This window comes from Sesamum indicum, linkage group LG9 (assembly GCF_026168435.1).
Source record: "Sesamum indicum cultivar Baizhima isolate 11 linkage group LG9, ASM2616843v1, whole genome shotgun sequence".
NCBI lineage: Eukaryota > Viridiplantae > Streptophyta > Magnoliopsida > Lamiales > Pedaliaceae > Sesamum > Sesamum indicum.
This window is the reverse complement of record NC_142665.1, coordinates 7,458,280-7,472,780: the sequence shown is the minus strand read 5'-3', so window position 1 is coordinate 7,472,780 and position 14,501 is coordinate 7,458,280. Positions and strand designations below refer to the sequence as shown.

The 14,501-nt window shown below is 34.4% G+C and overlaps 3 protein-coding genes across 3 annotated transcripts; all 3 read right to left on the bottom strand.

Annotated features, from left to right (window-relative positions):
- Positions 1-680: 680 nt before the first annotated feature.
- On the bottom strand, positions 681-4,368 carry HDA08 (histone deacetylase 8). The gene is made up of 3 exons (XM_011092003.3): positions 3,968-4,368; positions 1,715-2,298; positions 681-1,281 (listed from the first exon to the last, which is right to left on the bottom strand). Exons 1-3 carry the CDS (start codon positions 4,263-4,265, stop codon positions 985-987), a joined length of 1,179 nt encoding a protein of 392 aa, XP_011090305.1. The 5' UTR covers positions 4,266-4,368; the 3' UTR covers positions 681-984.
- Positions 4,369-5,977: 1,609 nt separating this feature from the next.
- LOC105171011 (aluminum-activated malate transporter 2) lies at positions 5,978-8,459 on the bottom strand. The gene is made up of 6 exons (XM_011092002.2): positions 7,870-8,459; positions 7,516-7,656; positions 7,148-7,420; positions 6,955-7,064; positions 6,724-6,867; positions 5,978-6,479 (listed from the first exon to the last, which is right to left on the bottom strand). The coding sequence occupies exons 1-6, from the start codon at positions 8,150-8,152 to the stop codon at positions 6,066-6,068; spliced, it is 1,365 nt and encodes a 454-aa protein (XP_011090304.1). The 5' UTR covers positions 8,153-8,459; the 3' UTR covers positions 5,978-6,065.
- A 2,199-nt stretch (positions 8,460-10,658) lies between these two features.
- LOC105171155 (aluminum-activated malate transporter 7) lies at positions 10,659-13,103 on the bottom strand. Its single transcript, XM_011092181.3, has 6 exons — positions 12,802-13,103; positions 12,509-12,649; positions 12,155-12,427; positions 11,966-12,078; positions 11,721-11,864; positions 10,659-11,200 (listed from the first exon to the last, which is right to left on the bottom strand). Exons 1-6 carry the CDS (start codon positions 13,055-13,057, stop codon positions 10,763-10,765), a joined length of 1,365 nt encoding a protein of 454 aa, XP_011090483.2. The 5' UTR covers positions 13,058-13,103; the 3' UTR covers positions 10,659-10,762.
- Positions 13,104-14,501: the final 1,398 nt, after the last annotated feature.

The following is a 14,501-nucleotide window of genomic DNA, read 5'->3' as shown; positions in this document are numbered from 1 at the left end:
AATTTCATAAGTAATATATAACTAAAATTGAAGGAGCTAAAATAAAATTAAAACTCCAGAGTTTTTCTAAAAGAATTTATGAGCTCTTAATTCACGCTTCTCAAATTTACAGACTCGTGATTTTGAAAAAAATACTAAATACTTGATAAAATTTTCAAATATAAGGTATTTTAAAAAGTTTATAAGCTTATCTAAATGTTCTCCAATAATTATCGAAGTTTGTCTGAATTTATACAGTGATTAAAATCAAAATCACTTCAAACGATTTTTATATTTGGAAAAGAAAAGCAATTTGATGGAGTACACAACTGACAAAATCATATTTGTGTCAGTTTGTATGAGTTATTGTAATTTATTATTTATTTTTAATCATATTAATTTATTGATTGAATTAATTTAACATGTTAATGTAATCATGTATATAATTATTATTTTTCTAAAAAGAAACCCAACAAAATAAAGTGGTTTATGGGCCAATCTTGGTCCCTAAATTCAGGTATGAAGTCAAAATCTGTAATCCTAACATCCTTCTACCTCAAAAAGTAGGCATTCCCAGGAAAGCAAAAGTGTAATAAGCAGGATGAATACCTATTTCTATGCAAACTTTAGTTGAGTAATAATATATTGTATGCTTTGATTTTGCCTATAATTCTGTCACCACACCACAAGCAAACCCCATCTAACACACACAAACAGTTTATAATTCATAATGTTTCAGAAGCAACAGCCTCACTTTATTACAGAAATCAGCCTCAGAATATAACAGAATTTTAAGGCATCTAAGAGACAACCATAAAATCTTAATTCATCAAATGTCAAAAAAAGAAAAAAATCTATATCCACAAGTAGATCATTTAGGTTGTATTTGGACCAATGGATTTGATTTTGGTACAAGGATTTGAAGAAAGAATTACAACCTACAGCCTTAAGGAAGTGCAAATGTAGAACCTCAACCCAGTGGCGGTGAAAAGATACCGATGAAGCCTACTTTAGGAATGGGACGAATTGTTTATGATACTTCTTTATGGATTCCACAACGACAGCGGTGAAAGCATCATCTTCTGGATAATAAGCAATAGGATCAGGCAATAGAGGAGCCGGGAAATTGAGCACACCTTCAAGAGTAGCGTGCAGACAATAAGCCGAATATGTAACATGATATCCCCCTTCTTGAACAATCAGTAGACACCCGTTGCTGTGCTTGTCGGCCATTTCGCGAACTATCTGCCCGATTTTCCTGTAGCCTTCCATCGTCAAGCACTGTCTTCCGTTCGGATCAAACTGAGACAAGAAGAGAAACAACCAAGACAAGGAAAATTGAATGAGATGACAAAACTGAGGTTAATTTTCCGATGCTGAGCTGTATTTTTTGACAAATATCTCAAGTTAAATAAAAGATAGAATGGATGTACAAATTTACAAAATACCTTTTCCATTGTAAATTTGTTAACCAAAAGTAATTTTCTTATAAGACAACGCACGATAGTATAGCAACAAACATTTTGCACAAGCAGCAGCAGAATGAAAACAGAAATGGACCAAGAGAGCGTAAGTTGATATAGCAAAGTTACACCATTTTCACTATGAGGCACACAAGAAACTTTTTCAAAGGTCGTTCTTATGTATCCGTTTATAGTCTCGGATCAAGAAGATTTTCTAGATGAACTAGTAATTTATTTTGCAATGTTTTAGTACTTAATTTCGTTGAACTTACTGCGCTAGAGTCTTGGCCAACAACCAAAACCATAAGCTCAGGCCTAAATTCCTCAACTGCAGGTACAACTAATTTGGTCATTGCATGCGCATAACCTCTATCTCCAGATCCATTTGGCAAAGGTATATTCAAGTTATAGCCAAATCCTTCATCTTCACCTAGCTCATCCACAGTTCCATTTTGCGGATGGGAAGGGCCCCAAGATCCATGATTCATATGAAGGGAGATCGTCAGAACTCTATTAGATCGATAGAAACCCTCAGCAGTTCCGTTCCCATAATGGACATCGATATCAATGACAGCAACCTTGTTAAGGCCAGAGTCGAGAGCTAATTGTACAGCAAGCCCCGCATTGTTAAGAAAGCAATATCCATCTGCTTGAGTAGGCTGAGCATGATGACCCGGTGGCCGGACCAGTGCGTAAGTAATTTTTCCATGCCCATCAAGAATATGCTTCATTGCTGACAAAGTGGTACCTGCAGCAAGAAGTGCGGCGTCCCATGATCCAGGGTTTAAGAATGTTCCAGGACAAATGATCTTGCCCTGACCTTTTTTGTCTGCCTCAACTAGCTCATCTATGTACTCTGCGAAATTCAGCAAAAGTTTGTCAGCCCGAGAGCCAATCTGAGTTTATTGTAATCTAGAAGAACTCGCCAAGACCATTCACAGTGTAACCAACATGAATTGATGGACTAATCAAATTTAACACAATCAAATTGATGCAGCATAGAAATACAGCTGTAATTGTACTAATGGTGTTATTTAGTTCCTTACAATGCCTTGAGTTTTATTAAGGTTAAATTAGCTTATTCCTTCTAGATATTCATATCATAATGGTAGCTGTTATGAATTTACACTAACAGGAATTGCAAGTCTTTTTCAGTGGTGGATCCATGCGTCGACATGCTCCAGCGACTTCGAGAGTTTATGAAGGAACTTGTTTTCATACTGCCAATTAAAGATGTTCACACACAATATGATATTTCCTGGAAAAGCAATTTGCTTCCGAAAATCACTCTCTCACCTACAATAATGTGAATATCACTAACTCCAATTACTGCTGTTAAGGAAAAATAGCGAAGACACATGATACTTCCAATTTTTCACGCTCTCTGTTGAAAATTTGTGCTCACTTAAAATGAGACACTTAAATTCGGACAGAAGGAGTGTATTAAATGAGCTGTAGTCATGCTCCGTTACTACAACTTATGTACATTTATCATCATGGTAGGAAAAAAAATAATCAGAAATCCCTTGTTTGAGCTCTTTACTATAGGGTAAATATATAGTCCCAAATGTTAGGGAACGAAAAAAGCGAACAAGAAGAAATGGTATGTAGCTGCAAGACAAGATTTCATGGCCTCCTACTTCAAAACTAAATCTGCCAAACCAAACCAAATCAGACTAATATGAGGGAAGAACACAATAAGTATCAGGAGAAACATATCCTGGTTACAAGACTGAGTTTGTGCACCACCAAAGTTTTAGCATATATAACAAGACAAGAGCTCAAAGGTCAATTTCCCAAGAATGAAAGCCAGAGGAAATAATAGAACACGGCAAAAGGACACTAAAAGGAACAAAAGATTGAAGAGGGCATATGCCAAGAAACTACGGATAAAAATATAATGGGGGCAATACATAATGGTGGTCCTGGTAACCATGCACGGGAATAACAAAGAAACATAAGTGAAACTTTCAGATTGAATTGCAACTGAAGTATTTCTTGAAGAAACAATAAATGAAACTTCTAGACAAAATTGCTACTAAAATAATCCACTAGCAACCGAATATCATTTTGGATGTATCGATGATGATCATGTCACTGATGAAAACGAGTAAAAGTATACTACCGAGTTTTTCACAAGATTTTCTTCTGTTCTTCTAGTCCTACTCCTACATGACCGAGCACGAGCTATGCCAATCAGCATTACTCACCGCAGTTTCTCATGTTCCTAATTCTTGCACGCCTTGCTAAGCAATCATGATTCAAAAAATAATTACTTTTCTAGTTAAACGCAAAGGTTCAGTGAAGAAAGAAGACACCTTTTTCTGCATACATGCATTTGGGATTCTTAGTTAGAGTTATCATGAATTTGCTCATAATTTCCTCTCTGCGATAAACCTGTTAGTACAGTCTTCACAAGCGGACACAACAGACTTCATTAAACTAAATCATATAAACTTCCCAAAAGACAACCTTTCCATCGACTAGTCTCAGAAAACAGAGTCATAAAAGGAAAAAAAATTTACCTTGGGTGTGGAAAGAGAGCAATTCGGAGATGAGGGCAGCCCGTCCTTGATGCCAAGAAACAAAGAGCGCAATGGGGCCTCTTTTGAGAATTGAAACCATGTTCTTGACCCGGTCCGAGTTCTCCGGGTGGTTTTCCAGCACATCAAGAAAATCCGGTTCCATGCCCGTGTCGAACACTCCCCGACCAGTATTGTGTTTGAGCATGCCCTCGTGCCAGAAAACGTCTATCCCGTCATCTTTTGCTGCGGGTTGCAGATCCGGAGGAGAAAGAATTGCCCGACCCGAAGATGTCGCCATGGTTGGATATTGAAGGAATCACGGGTTCTGACCAACAGAAGACAGGGTTCTTCATAAGTCTTGAATTTTGACTTTCCTCGTACCGGATACCTGCTGTAATATGGGGGGAATTTATTTTAATAATCACAAAAAAAAAAAAATTTACAAAAACAAGGTTGTTATGAAATGTTTAAAGAAATAGGCGTGCCTGCCATTTTTATTTATATATAAAAAAAAATAAATTCTAGCACCGCGATTTTGAATTGCGGTCCCTTTTCTTACTTAAAAAAAAAACAAAAATTCAATGGCACAGATATCAATTCATAAAACTTTAGATGTTTTTGTCTTCAAGAATTATCTCTATTTCATCTTCAAATTAATAATCCATATGGTTTATCAATTAATATAATTCAGATGATTTATCAATTTAGATTATTAATAATATGGGTAAACTAGATTAATATTTTTTGAGGTTAGATCAAATTACACAAATACCATTTGTGTTTTATTATTAAATTAAAATTATTTTTTTCTATAAAAATATATTCTAATAATAATAATTTTTTGCTCTGTATCGTTACTTCAATTAAATTATGCGATATAATTGCTGTCAGTTTTAATTTTATTTCTTTTAAAATATAAATACGAAAAAATTATTATTATTATTATTAGAATATATTTTTATAGAAAAGTATAATTACAACGGCACAGACGCACTGGTGGAATGGGTAGACATTTTTTATATTTGTATTTTTATTATAATATTTTTTTAACAAACTAGTTGTAATTATAATTATACAATTTTAAATTTATGAGTTTTTTATTTTAGTATGTTGTTCAAAATTAATGAATATAATTAATATAAAAAAACAAAACAAAATAAAAAATATTAAATGTATGATACATATCTTTTGCTTATAAATATCACTTCACACCTTCACACTTCTCATGTTCACACTTTTTGTACCTTAACACTTCACACTTCTCATGTTCACACTTTTTGTACCTTAACACTTCACACTTCTCACCTTCACACCTTCATACTTCTCGCTTCTCATATTCACACTTCTCACTTCTCACACCTTCATAATTTTTATACCTACACACTTCTCAAATATGTTTCAAGAATATTGAGATTGGGATGTCACTTGATTTTATTTTTTATGTCACAGTAATGTGAAGTATGTTCATTCATTCTCGTGACTCGACTCCTGTTCTACACAATCAACTATGCCGGTGCGGGGGTCTCAACAATAATGGGCTTTTTTAATTGTATTTTTTTAGAATTGTATAAAAAAATATACATTATTACATTTGTATAGTTCATTATATTTTTTTTTAACTTAATAAAATTTTAACATTATAATTTTTTCAATTTATTATGTTGTTAATTAAATATAATTAATTTATAAAAAAATAAATTAAATGATAAAAAATACTCTTCTTTTTAAAAGAAAATAATTTTTTAAGCGAGTCGATGATCACATTCGCGACTCAACATATATTTTTATTATATATAAATAAATTATATTTTTTAATAATATTAAAATAATTAACCCTATAAATTACGCTTCTAGTTAATTATATTGGAAATTTATTCAAATTTTATTGCATCTTCCATTATATTTAAAATATACACTTAACATAGTATAAATTTTCCTACCACGTCTTTGTTGACTGCAAGCGAGAGATGCTATTAACAGTCATCAACTCAGCGTTTTATACTGCAGATATCATAACTCCTAAAATCATCCACCTCGTATATATCCCATACGTACGTATAAAGCAGTTGTTTCCCTGCATTGTCTCATGACAGACCATTCACTCAACTACCAAATTTACACTATGGGACTCATGGATATCTGAAGCTACTGCCACTCTTCCCTGCCCCGTTTCATTTGCAATCACTGCGTCAGGATTCTTGAATTTCGACAGGCAAGCAAGTTCATGGACAGAATCCGCTATCTTAATCGTGCATGAAACAATTTCTACGATCAGTGAAGCAACCGTTGCAGCTGGAATTATGTCAAGAAGATCTGCGTTGGGCCACAGGCTGGTTTGCAGCGAAGATTTCAGACTCTTGGCTGCAGTTTTTGCGTTTCTGATATGGGGATCGGCAGACATTGAACGAGTCATTGTTTTCAGTCCCTTTGCTAGTTCTCTCAGAGCACAGCTGCATTCTGAGCTCATCTTTGTGCATGGTTCTTGAACCTTAGTTCGGATTTCCATTGGTGTCTGCAAATACAAGTTGAAGAGAACAATTGATTAGTTAATAATCAGGCGTGGCGCATTTTAAGTTTAAAGGGATAGTTAGACGGGCCGAAAGGCATCTTTTGTAATTTGTCGAACTTCAGGGGTGTACTTGTAATCTTTGAAAACAGGCATTGTTCGTAATATGTCTAACTTCAAGGGTGAATACGTAATTTTCCTAAGTTTAAATGAAGTGGTTCATGATCAACCTCTGGGCTAGTACATATACCTGCATCTCTGAGTTCAGATAGCCATTCAATGCATCAATTCTATAAGCACATTCTCTTATACTTCTTCCAACCTTAAGGTACTGCCCCCACGGATGCCGGTACCTAAACCGACCATGTCTAGGTTCCCATTTTGCAGAATTCACCTATACAAAAACAGAAACTTCGATCTCATGGTCCAAGTAATTGTGATCTTTACTTATTCTAAGAATTGTATGATCAGATCAACTCACCAACACTTCTTCAGTGCCTTTCACATTAAGCACACTTATGTATCCATCCAATGATGCTTTATTCTCTTTGTTTTTATCGTCCCTTGTCTCAAAGTATTCTTGTCCAAAACCTGAAAATTTCGTGCATCACATCAATAATCAAAGAAAACAACAAAGAACAGATCGATGAATGGTAATGAATATATATATATACCTTCCAAGAAAATAGCAAGCTTTTCAATGTTAGTGGCAGTGAGATTGTGAAGATCTTCACCAGCCCAGATTGGGCGTATGAATATGCAAATCAGTACTGTAGCAGAGCCACCAATCATAACCGTGGACAATCTTTTATGTGCCATTTCTATAACCTCATCGTCCCTATAGCCAGACACCGATATTAGGCTGAACGTCAGGATGAATATCAGAAGTCCGTAATCGTATCTTGCCTTCAGCTTAGGGAAAAATCGGAGGAACGTTGCTAGAGCAGCTGCAACACAAGTCCAAGAAACTGACTGTAAGATACATACTACTTATCTCATAGCTAATGGTTTGAATTTGTAGAGTACTGAATTGCTCACATACAAATCCAGAAAACAGATAGCCCGAGTATGATAGATTCAGCATTTTCCCCTGTCAAAATTGCTAAACGATGCGCTGCAACCCCTAATGCACCTCCTAACAGTGTTGCAATCCCTCTATTCACCCCTTTTCCAAGTGTTGCTCCTGAATTCATGTATACAACGAGTCATCGTGGTGTCTTCTTGAGTACATTTATCAAGAAACTAAGTGAAAATTCAAACAATGTGAATCATGTCATGTCAGCATAAAGCTGGTAAGTACTACTACTGCTAATATAAGTTGGTTCTTGTCGTTTGATATTTTCACGCGAGAAGTGTATATATAACCTTATAGCATAGGAAAAATGCATAAACATACCGACAGAAAATTCGAAAACAACAACGACAGTCATGACAGCCCACATAGCAGCAACACCAAAACCTTCATACAAGAAATCAAAGTAGTAGAATAAGGAAACTAAGCTTATGGCTAATCCCACTTTAAATGAGTGAACAATTCTCCTTGGATCTTCCTCTCCAAGTTTCTTGGCATCCTTGGCTACACAAATCACAACATTCACAATCTTTTTAAAATAGCCCTTTCCCCAACTCCATGCACTCTTCCATCCCTTAACATTTTCTCGATTTTCAGACGAAGCCATTTCCTTTCAAATCTCAGCACTTTCTCTCTCTCTGTCTCTCTCTCTCTATATATATATATCCCTGATCTTGAGGTCGAAGGCGGGTACTTTAATTTTCTTGGTTGCGAGATCATATCATGTGAAAAAGCATTGAATGTTGACTTGTATTTTCATAACTGGGGGCTTACTAATGCAAGAAGTGGGAAACCAAGATGTCACATTTTCCTCATTGTCTTGATCATCATCATCATTAAGGGAAATTTCACGCTCGATTGTGTGTTTGTATGTGTGTGTGAGATGGGGTTGATTCAGCTGTATAATCGTGAAACACGGCTCTGAAATCGATTTGTCTTGCGTTTTTGTGGGGGAAGCCCTATTCAGTGACGGTGACAGCTGATTCTTGGCCCTAAACACTGGCGAAACCAAAGGCCAGTAGGCCACCACAGCCACAGGGTAAAGCCTAGATGATCTTTGTTTATACATACAATGAAGCAATTGATTCCCTATTTAGGGACATAAATTATTTAATTTTAAAAAATATTGAAAGCTAAATTGTTACTTTTTTCTTAACGGGTAATTTATATATTTGTAATATCATATGGGTTAAATTGCATTTTTTCAGTTCTTTTTTGTACAGGAAATTGTGGCGATAATTCAATTTTATTGTTGTTAATTTACGTATAATTATACTAAAATTGATATACTTAACCCTGAAAGTTTATTTAAGTAATTATCCCAACTTTTTCTTTGTTTGGATTTAGGTAACTATGCGTGCTTCATTTATGAATGGTAAATGTATATTGGGTGTCACTCTGATCCTACATTTAAGGGCTTAATTGATTAATTAAATACCATTAATTACTAGACTTTCTTTAATTAATGCTGCAACACATATGTTGTAGTACTGTACAGATTATTTATTTTAGTTATATCGATGACTTAATTTGAATTTTGAGTAGGTAAATAGAAAATGGAGCAGATTGATGTCGATAAATTGAGCAATATATTAATTAAAAATAATAAATAAATTACAATAATTTATATAAAATGAGTTAAATATTTATATAAAATAAACAAATATCCATACATTTAATAAAAAATTAAATAATATCTAGCCGTCAATTCAGACCCAACAATTGACAAATTACGTGGACAAAGTTTTCAATCTTACCAAACTGTGGACGGTCTGATGGGAAATAAATCATGGCAAAGTGCATATATTTCTACAACTAAGAAAACATAATTTTATTAATTAATTTAAATATATTTTTATTTTACCTAATAATTTTTTTAAAAACACACATTTTCCACTTAAATTCGAAAATGGAAACATAACCGAATAATTTTATCCAAAATCTCACAGTGTAAATTAAAATAATTATACTTGATACCTATGTTGGTTGAAACGCGTAGGTACGATATTTTCAAAATAATTGACGTTTTGATTTCAATGGATACAGAAGAAACGCGACTCTTTAGAATGTTCGATTTATTCGTCATAAAATATGTGATTGAATAAATTTCTCAAAATAGCAACTGAGAAATTGAAAAGAATCCAAATGATACTCTAAAAACTTCTCAAAATAGCAACTGAGAAATTGGAAAGACTCCAAATGGGAAAATATTATTTTTATTTTTATAACTTAGACCCATTTTTCTTTTGATTCAGTTTATTATGGAATCAATACTTTTAGTCTCGTAACTTATAAAAATTAGTACTTTTGGTCCTCAATCACTTATTTGTCTATAATTTAACAGTATAGATTATGTACCTAGCATATGGTTAAGTATTTTTTAATGGAGGAAAAAAATTGGCCCTTCTTCCAACAGTAGCATATGAATACTCCACTTAGCCTACTTGGTTAACTTGTGGAAAATATGATTCTTTATATTGCTTCTACTTGGCTTCAACTAATAGAAATATAGGAACGATAGGATTCAATTTTTGTAAGAAAATAGAGAAATACCCATTTCTTTAATTTCGTTCAAGATTTGCCGATTTCCGTAGGGTTAGATGTGAGCACGCCTAACTGCATAAGCAAGGCTGTCATATTGCTAATTGTAGCTCCATTCTTCAGTTTTCATCCTACAAACCTCTTTTAAGCTAAATCTGCAATATATCACTTGATTAAGAGTGTTTTTAACATAAAAATAGCTAATCACCATTAAAATTATATCAAAATACACTCCTATCGTATAGCATAGCTAGTGTTTTTACTCGTCCCATATTTTACTAACTATGCTTGACCTGACCAATGCAAAAAATAATAACATTTAATTGTAGCTAATTGTCATGGCTAAAAATAAATGGTCATAATAAATTATCATTGACCAAGCTTACATAAGGTTTGTTAATTATGATTTTTTGTAAGTATGGCTAAAATATCTGTCATATCTAAATCATAACTAATATTTTTACCATGCTAGATAAATTAAAATTTTAATCAATTTTATTTAATTATGATTAATAATAAAGATTGAAGTTTGTAGACAATAATAAATTATCTTCTGCATACTGCGTCCCAAATGAAGAAATAATATATATATATATATATATATATATATATATAGAGTGGGTAGTCTTGAAATTGACACAGTGCCATGACATATTTACAGTAGAGTCCAAAATTCTTAATTTTGGACAGCTTGAACAGAGGACTGGCCTTCTTTCTTAACCTCAGCAGCTCCATCAACTGTAATAATAACATGTGGGATTTTACTCCTGTTTGCTGATTCTGATTCTGCCTCACTTGAGTCTATGGCCTTGAAATTTGCTAGGGAACTGAGCTCATTAACGGCGTCAGCAATGTTTTCGACACTGGTAACTGTATCGTTCAGCAGGGCCGCAGCTGTAGCAACTGGGATTACTTGCAAAAGATTGGTGTGTTCATCGCAGAAGTCCGACTTTAGTAGAGAATTCAGGTTCTTGGATGCGATTTTCAGGTTGGGTATGTGGGGATTGGGAGAGGGCGGCCTGCTCATTGTTGTGATTGCCCATGACAGTTCTTTTAGCGCTTTTCCTGATTCTGTACTCATTCCTGCAATCATGCATTGGATTTCTTGGGATGCCTGCCAAAATTGTCTTAAGTTTAATATGCCTACAAAAAATTAAATTTTAATATATATCTGTATACATATCAGATAAATCACAACTGGCTCCCATGGAGTTTGTTATAATTATAATTATCGATTTATTATTTGAAAAATTACAAATACTCCTTCTGATATTAACACTCGTCTAATAAATACTTTCATGACAGTCCATTGTAGGAGTATTTATTAAACGGTCATCATGAGGTATTTGTAATTTTTTAAAAAATGAGAATGTATTATTACTCATGACAAATTTCAGAAGTGCTCATTGTAATTTTCCCTAAATATATATATTAGTAGGGGTTCAACGTGATAGACTCCTATGAAAATATTAATAGATAGAATGTACCTCTAGATAAATAAAAACCAAAATTCTTTGCATATAATCTTGGATGTCCCAAATTTGTTTCAATTTTACCTTAATTTGAATATTTTAGTATGATAGATGGATGTAAAAATTGGTAATTAACTGAAAAGTGGTTTGTAAGATATATACTGGAGTTTTAGAATTTAGGTAGGCGTTGAGTGCTTCAACTCGACAGGCACACTGTCTTGTCAAGTTGGCAATGTTCAAGTACTGTTTCCATGGATGCCAATACATGAACTGTCCATGCCCTGGTTCCCATCTAGCAAAATTTGCCTGCCAATACACACATTCATTAATCATATAAACAGTTTAATGCTTACATTTTTGTCCTAATAATTACATATGATCATGTGTAATTATTTAATTTCACCAACCAATGTTTCTTCTTTGCTCTTGGAATCAAGAACACTGTTCAAGCCAACTAGAGATGATGTTCTTCCATTCTCTGACTCCTGATCGAATGTTCTCACATACTCATCCCCGAAACCTGTAATGAAAACATATATATTCATGTAATAATTTGATAAAATTTAAGATGGAATGTATCATAGATATGTATATACCTTCTAAGAAACCTCCAAGTTTCTCTAGGTTTTGAGCAACAAGTTTGTGAAGATCTTCACCGGCCCACACGGGATAGACGAAGATTGATATGATCACACAAGTGGATGCACCGATGAGTACAGTGGACAGCCTCTTATGAGCCAACTCGAGTATTTGATCAGATCGTAGACCAGATATAGAGATGAGAGAGAACGTCAAGATAAATATTAGCATCCCGTAATCGTATCTAGCCTTCACCGTGGGAAAGAATCGTATGAACGTTGATGCTACAGCTGCAAGGTCATCATGCTGTTAATGTATATCGGGAGAGTTAAGGATGTATGGAATTTCATGTTGTTCCAATCCAAAAATACCTTGTAAGAAGACAAATAGTCCAATCAAGATTGGTTCCCATGTTTTTCCACTTACACTTGCCAGGTGATTAGCTCCGAGGCCTAGAGCACCAGCTGCCAAGGTTGCCAAACCTCTGTTCAGGCCTTTCCCAAGTGTTGCACCTGAAAATATAGCAGAAAGTCATAGGTTTCTGTCATGTTTCTTGCAACATTATTTTGCTTTAACTCAGAACGTAATCCTGAACCTAAACTAAAACAGTGCATGTAATAACATTCGGGATAATTGTAGGTCTCTAATACTAAAGCAAACCTACCGACAGAGAACTCAAAGACAACGACAACGGTCATGACAGCCCACATTGCTGAGACACCAAAGCTGGTATAAAGAGGCTGGAAGTAGTAGAACAACGAGACTAACGTGAGAGCAAGTCCAGCTTTCAGCGAATGGATCAATCTTCTTGGATCGTCCATTGCCACCTTTTTAGTTTGCCTAGCAATTTCTGCAATCTTTGCCTTTAATCCACTGAGAAAAATGCTCGCTTTCTCTATATTTACTGACTCCATTTCCATTTATCATATACGATAATACTGTTAACGCATTTTGCATGAGATGTGGCTGTCTACAGAAGTAACGATCGCTGACTTATATAAGGATAGAATGCATGTGGACATGAGTCACATGAATAAGAATATCTTCTTTTTATGTGTTCTAATGAATAGGTTTTGGTGCCTTTTTGTACCTTGACAAGTACAATGACAGTTCAGGAAAAGAAGGGGTTGTAATAGCAGGGTGACTAAGTGGAGTTCTAACTTTGGATGGTTTATCTGTTTTCCATAAATGAGAGTGGTTCGGTTCTGGTAAAGAGCTCGATTTTTACTTGGAATAGCAGATTGATTGGACCATTTAGAATCATCTAATCGTTATCCCTAGCCAAGTTGAACATCCTAAGTGCTTCTATGAACTGGTATGCATAAATATGCAGTCAATATCTCTTCAAAGATTTTACAAGTTTGATCGGTGTAAGGACGAGACAAGTGAAATTACACGCCTGCTCGTTTAATCTTCAGACAAACGGATAAGGGCCTTAAAAATCTAACCATACAAACCTTGTCTCAGACATGATCTATATGTTCCACAGGCCTTTCTTTGTCTGATTTGAAAAATGCATGTCTTGGTTGGAAATGAAAAGATGAATTGTTCCTTGGCATTGAATATGTTCCTTGAGATAAAGGACTTAACCACTTTCTCTTCTCAGAACTGTGTCTGAACCATTGAAAGAGAATATCATGATAAATAACATACAAAAAACACACATGTCTAAAGTTGTCATTATCAAAACTGCAAAATTTTCTAAGTATCATCATCTTGTACATGTTTGATATTAATTAGTTTCAATATGTCTTTTTTCTTTAGGAAAGAAAATCCTTGTATCAGACATGATCTATGCCTACAGGCTTTTGGTTTGATTTTGAGGTATTGAAATTGTAGTAGTGGTGCAAGCATTGAATATGTTCCTTGAAATAAAGGATTTTCCCACTTGCTCTTCTGATAGAGTTGTGTTTTGGAAGCCTTGAGAATATAATTATTACAAGACCAACAACGGATGCCTAAAATTCTCCTCATCAGATGTTCAGCTAAAACTTGCCAAATCAATATTCTCCAAAGCTATTGACTACTCTCTATGCATTATGTTGTCGTATCTTATTGTTTATAATTGTCAACGTATGACATGCATTCTCAAAGTCTATTTGACGAATGAAATGTCTGTATTGTATTAAATTATATTTACACTTGTATATGTTTGAATGACGACCAACTTTGCTATAAGTTGACGGGGATTGCAGGGAGTGCAAGAACAATCAAAGTTGTGTCGTGGATGAGCGGCGGTCCTAAAAATGAATTCCAGCACAACCATCAAAATCGTATATATCCATCATATTTCATCAATCCAAGGGTTTAAGTCCCATGGCGTCTCAAGATCCAAGAATAATTCTTCTTGTTTAATCCTTTTGT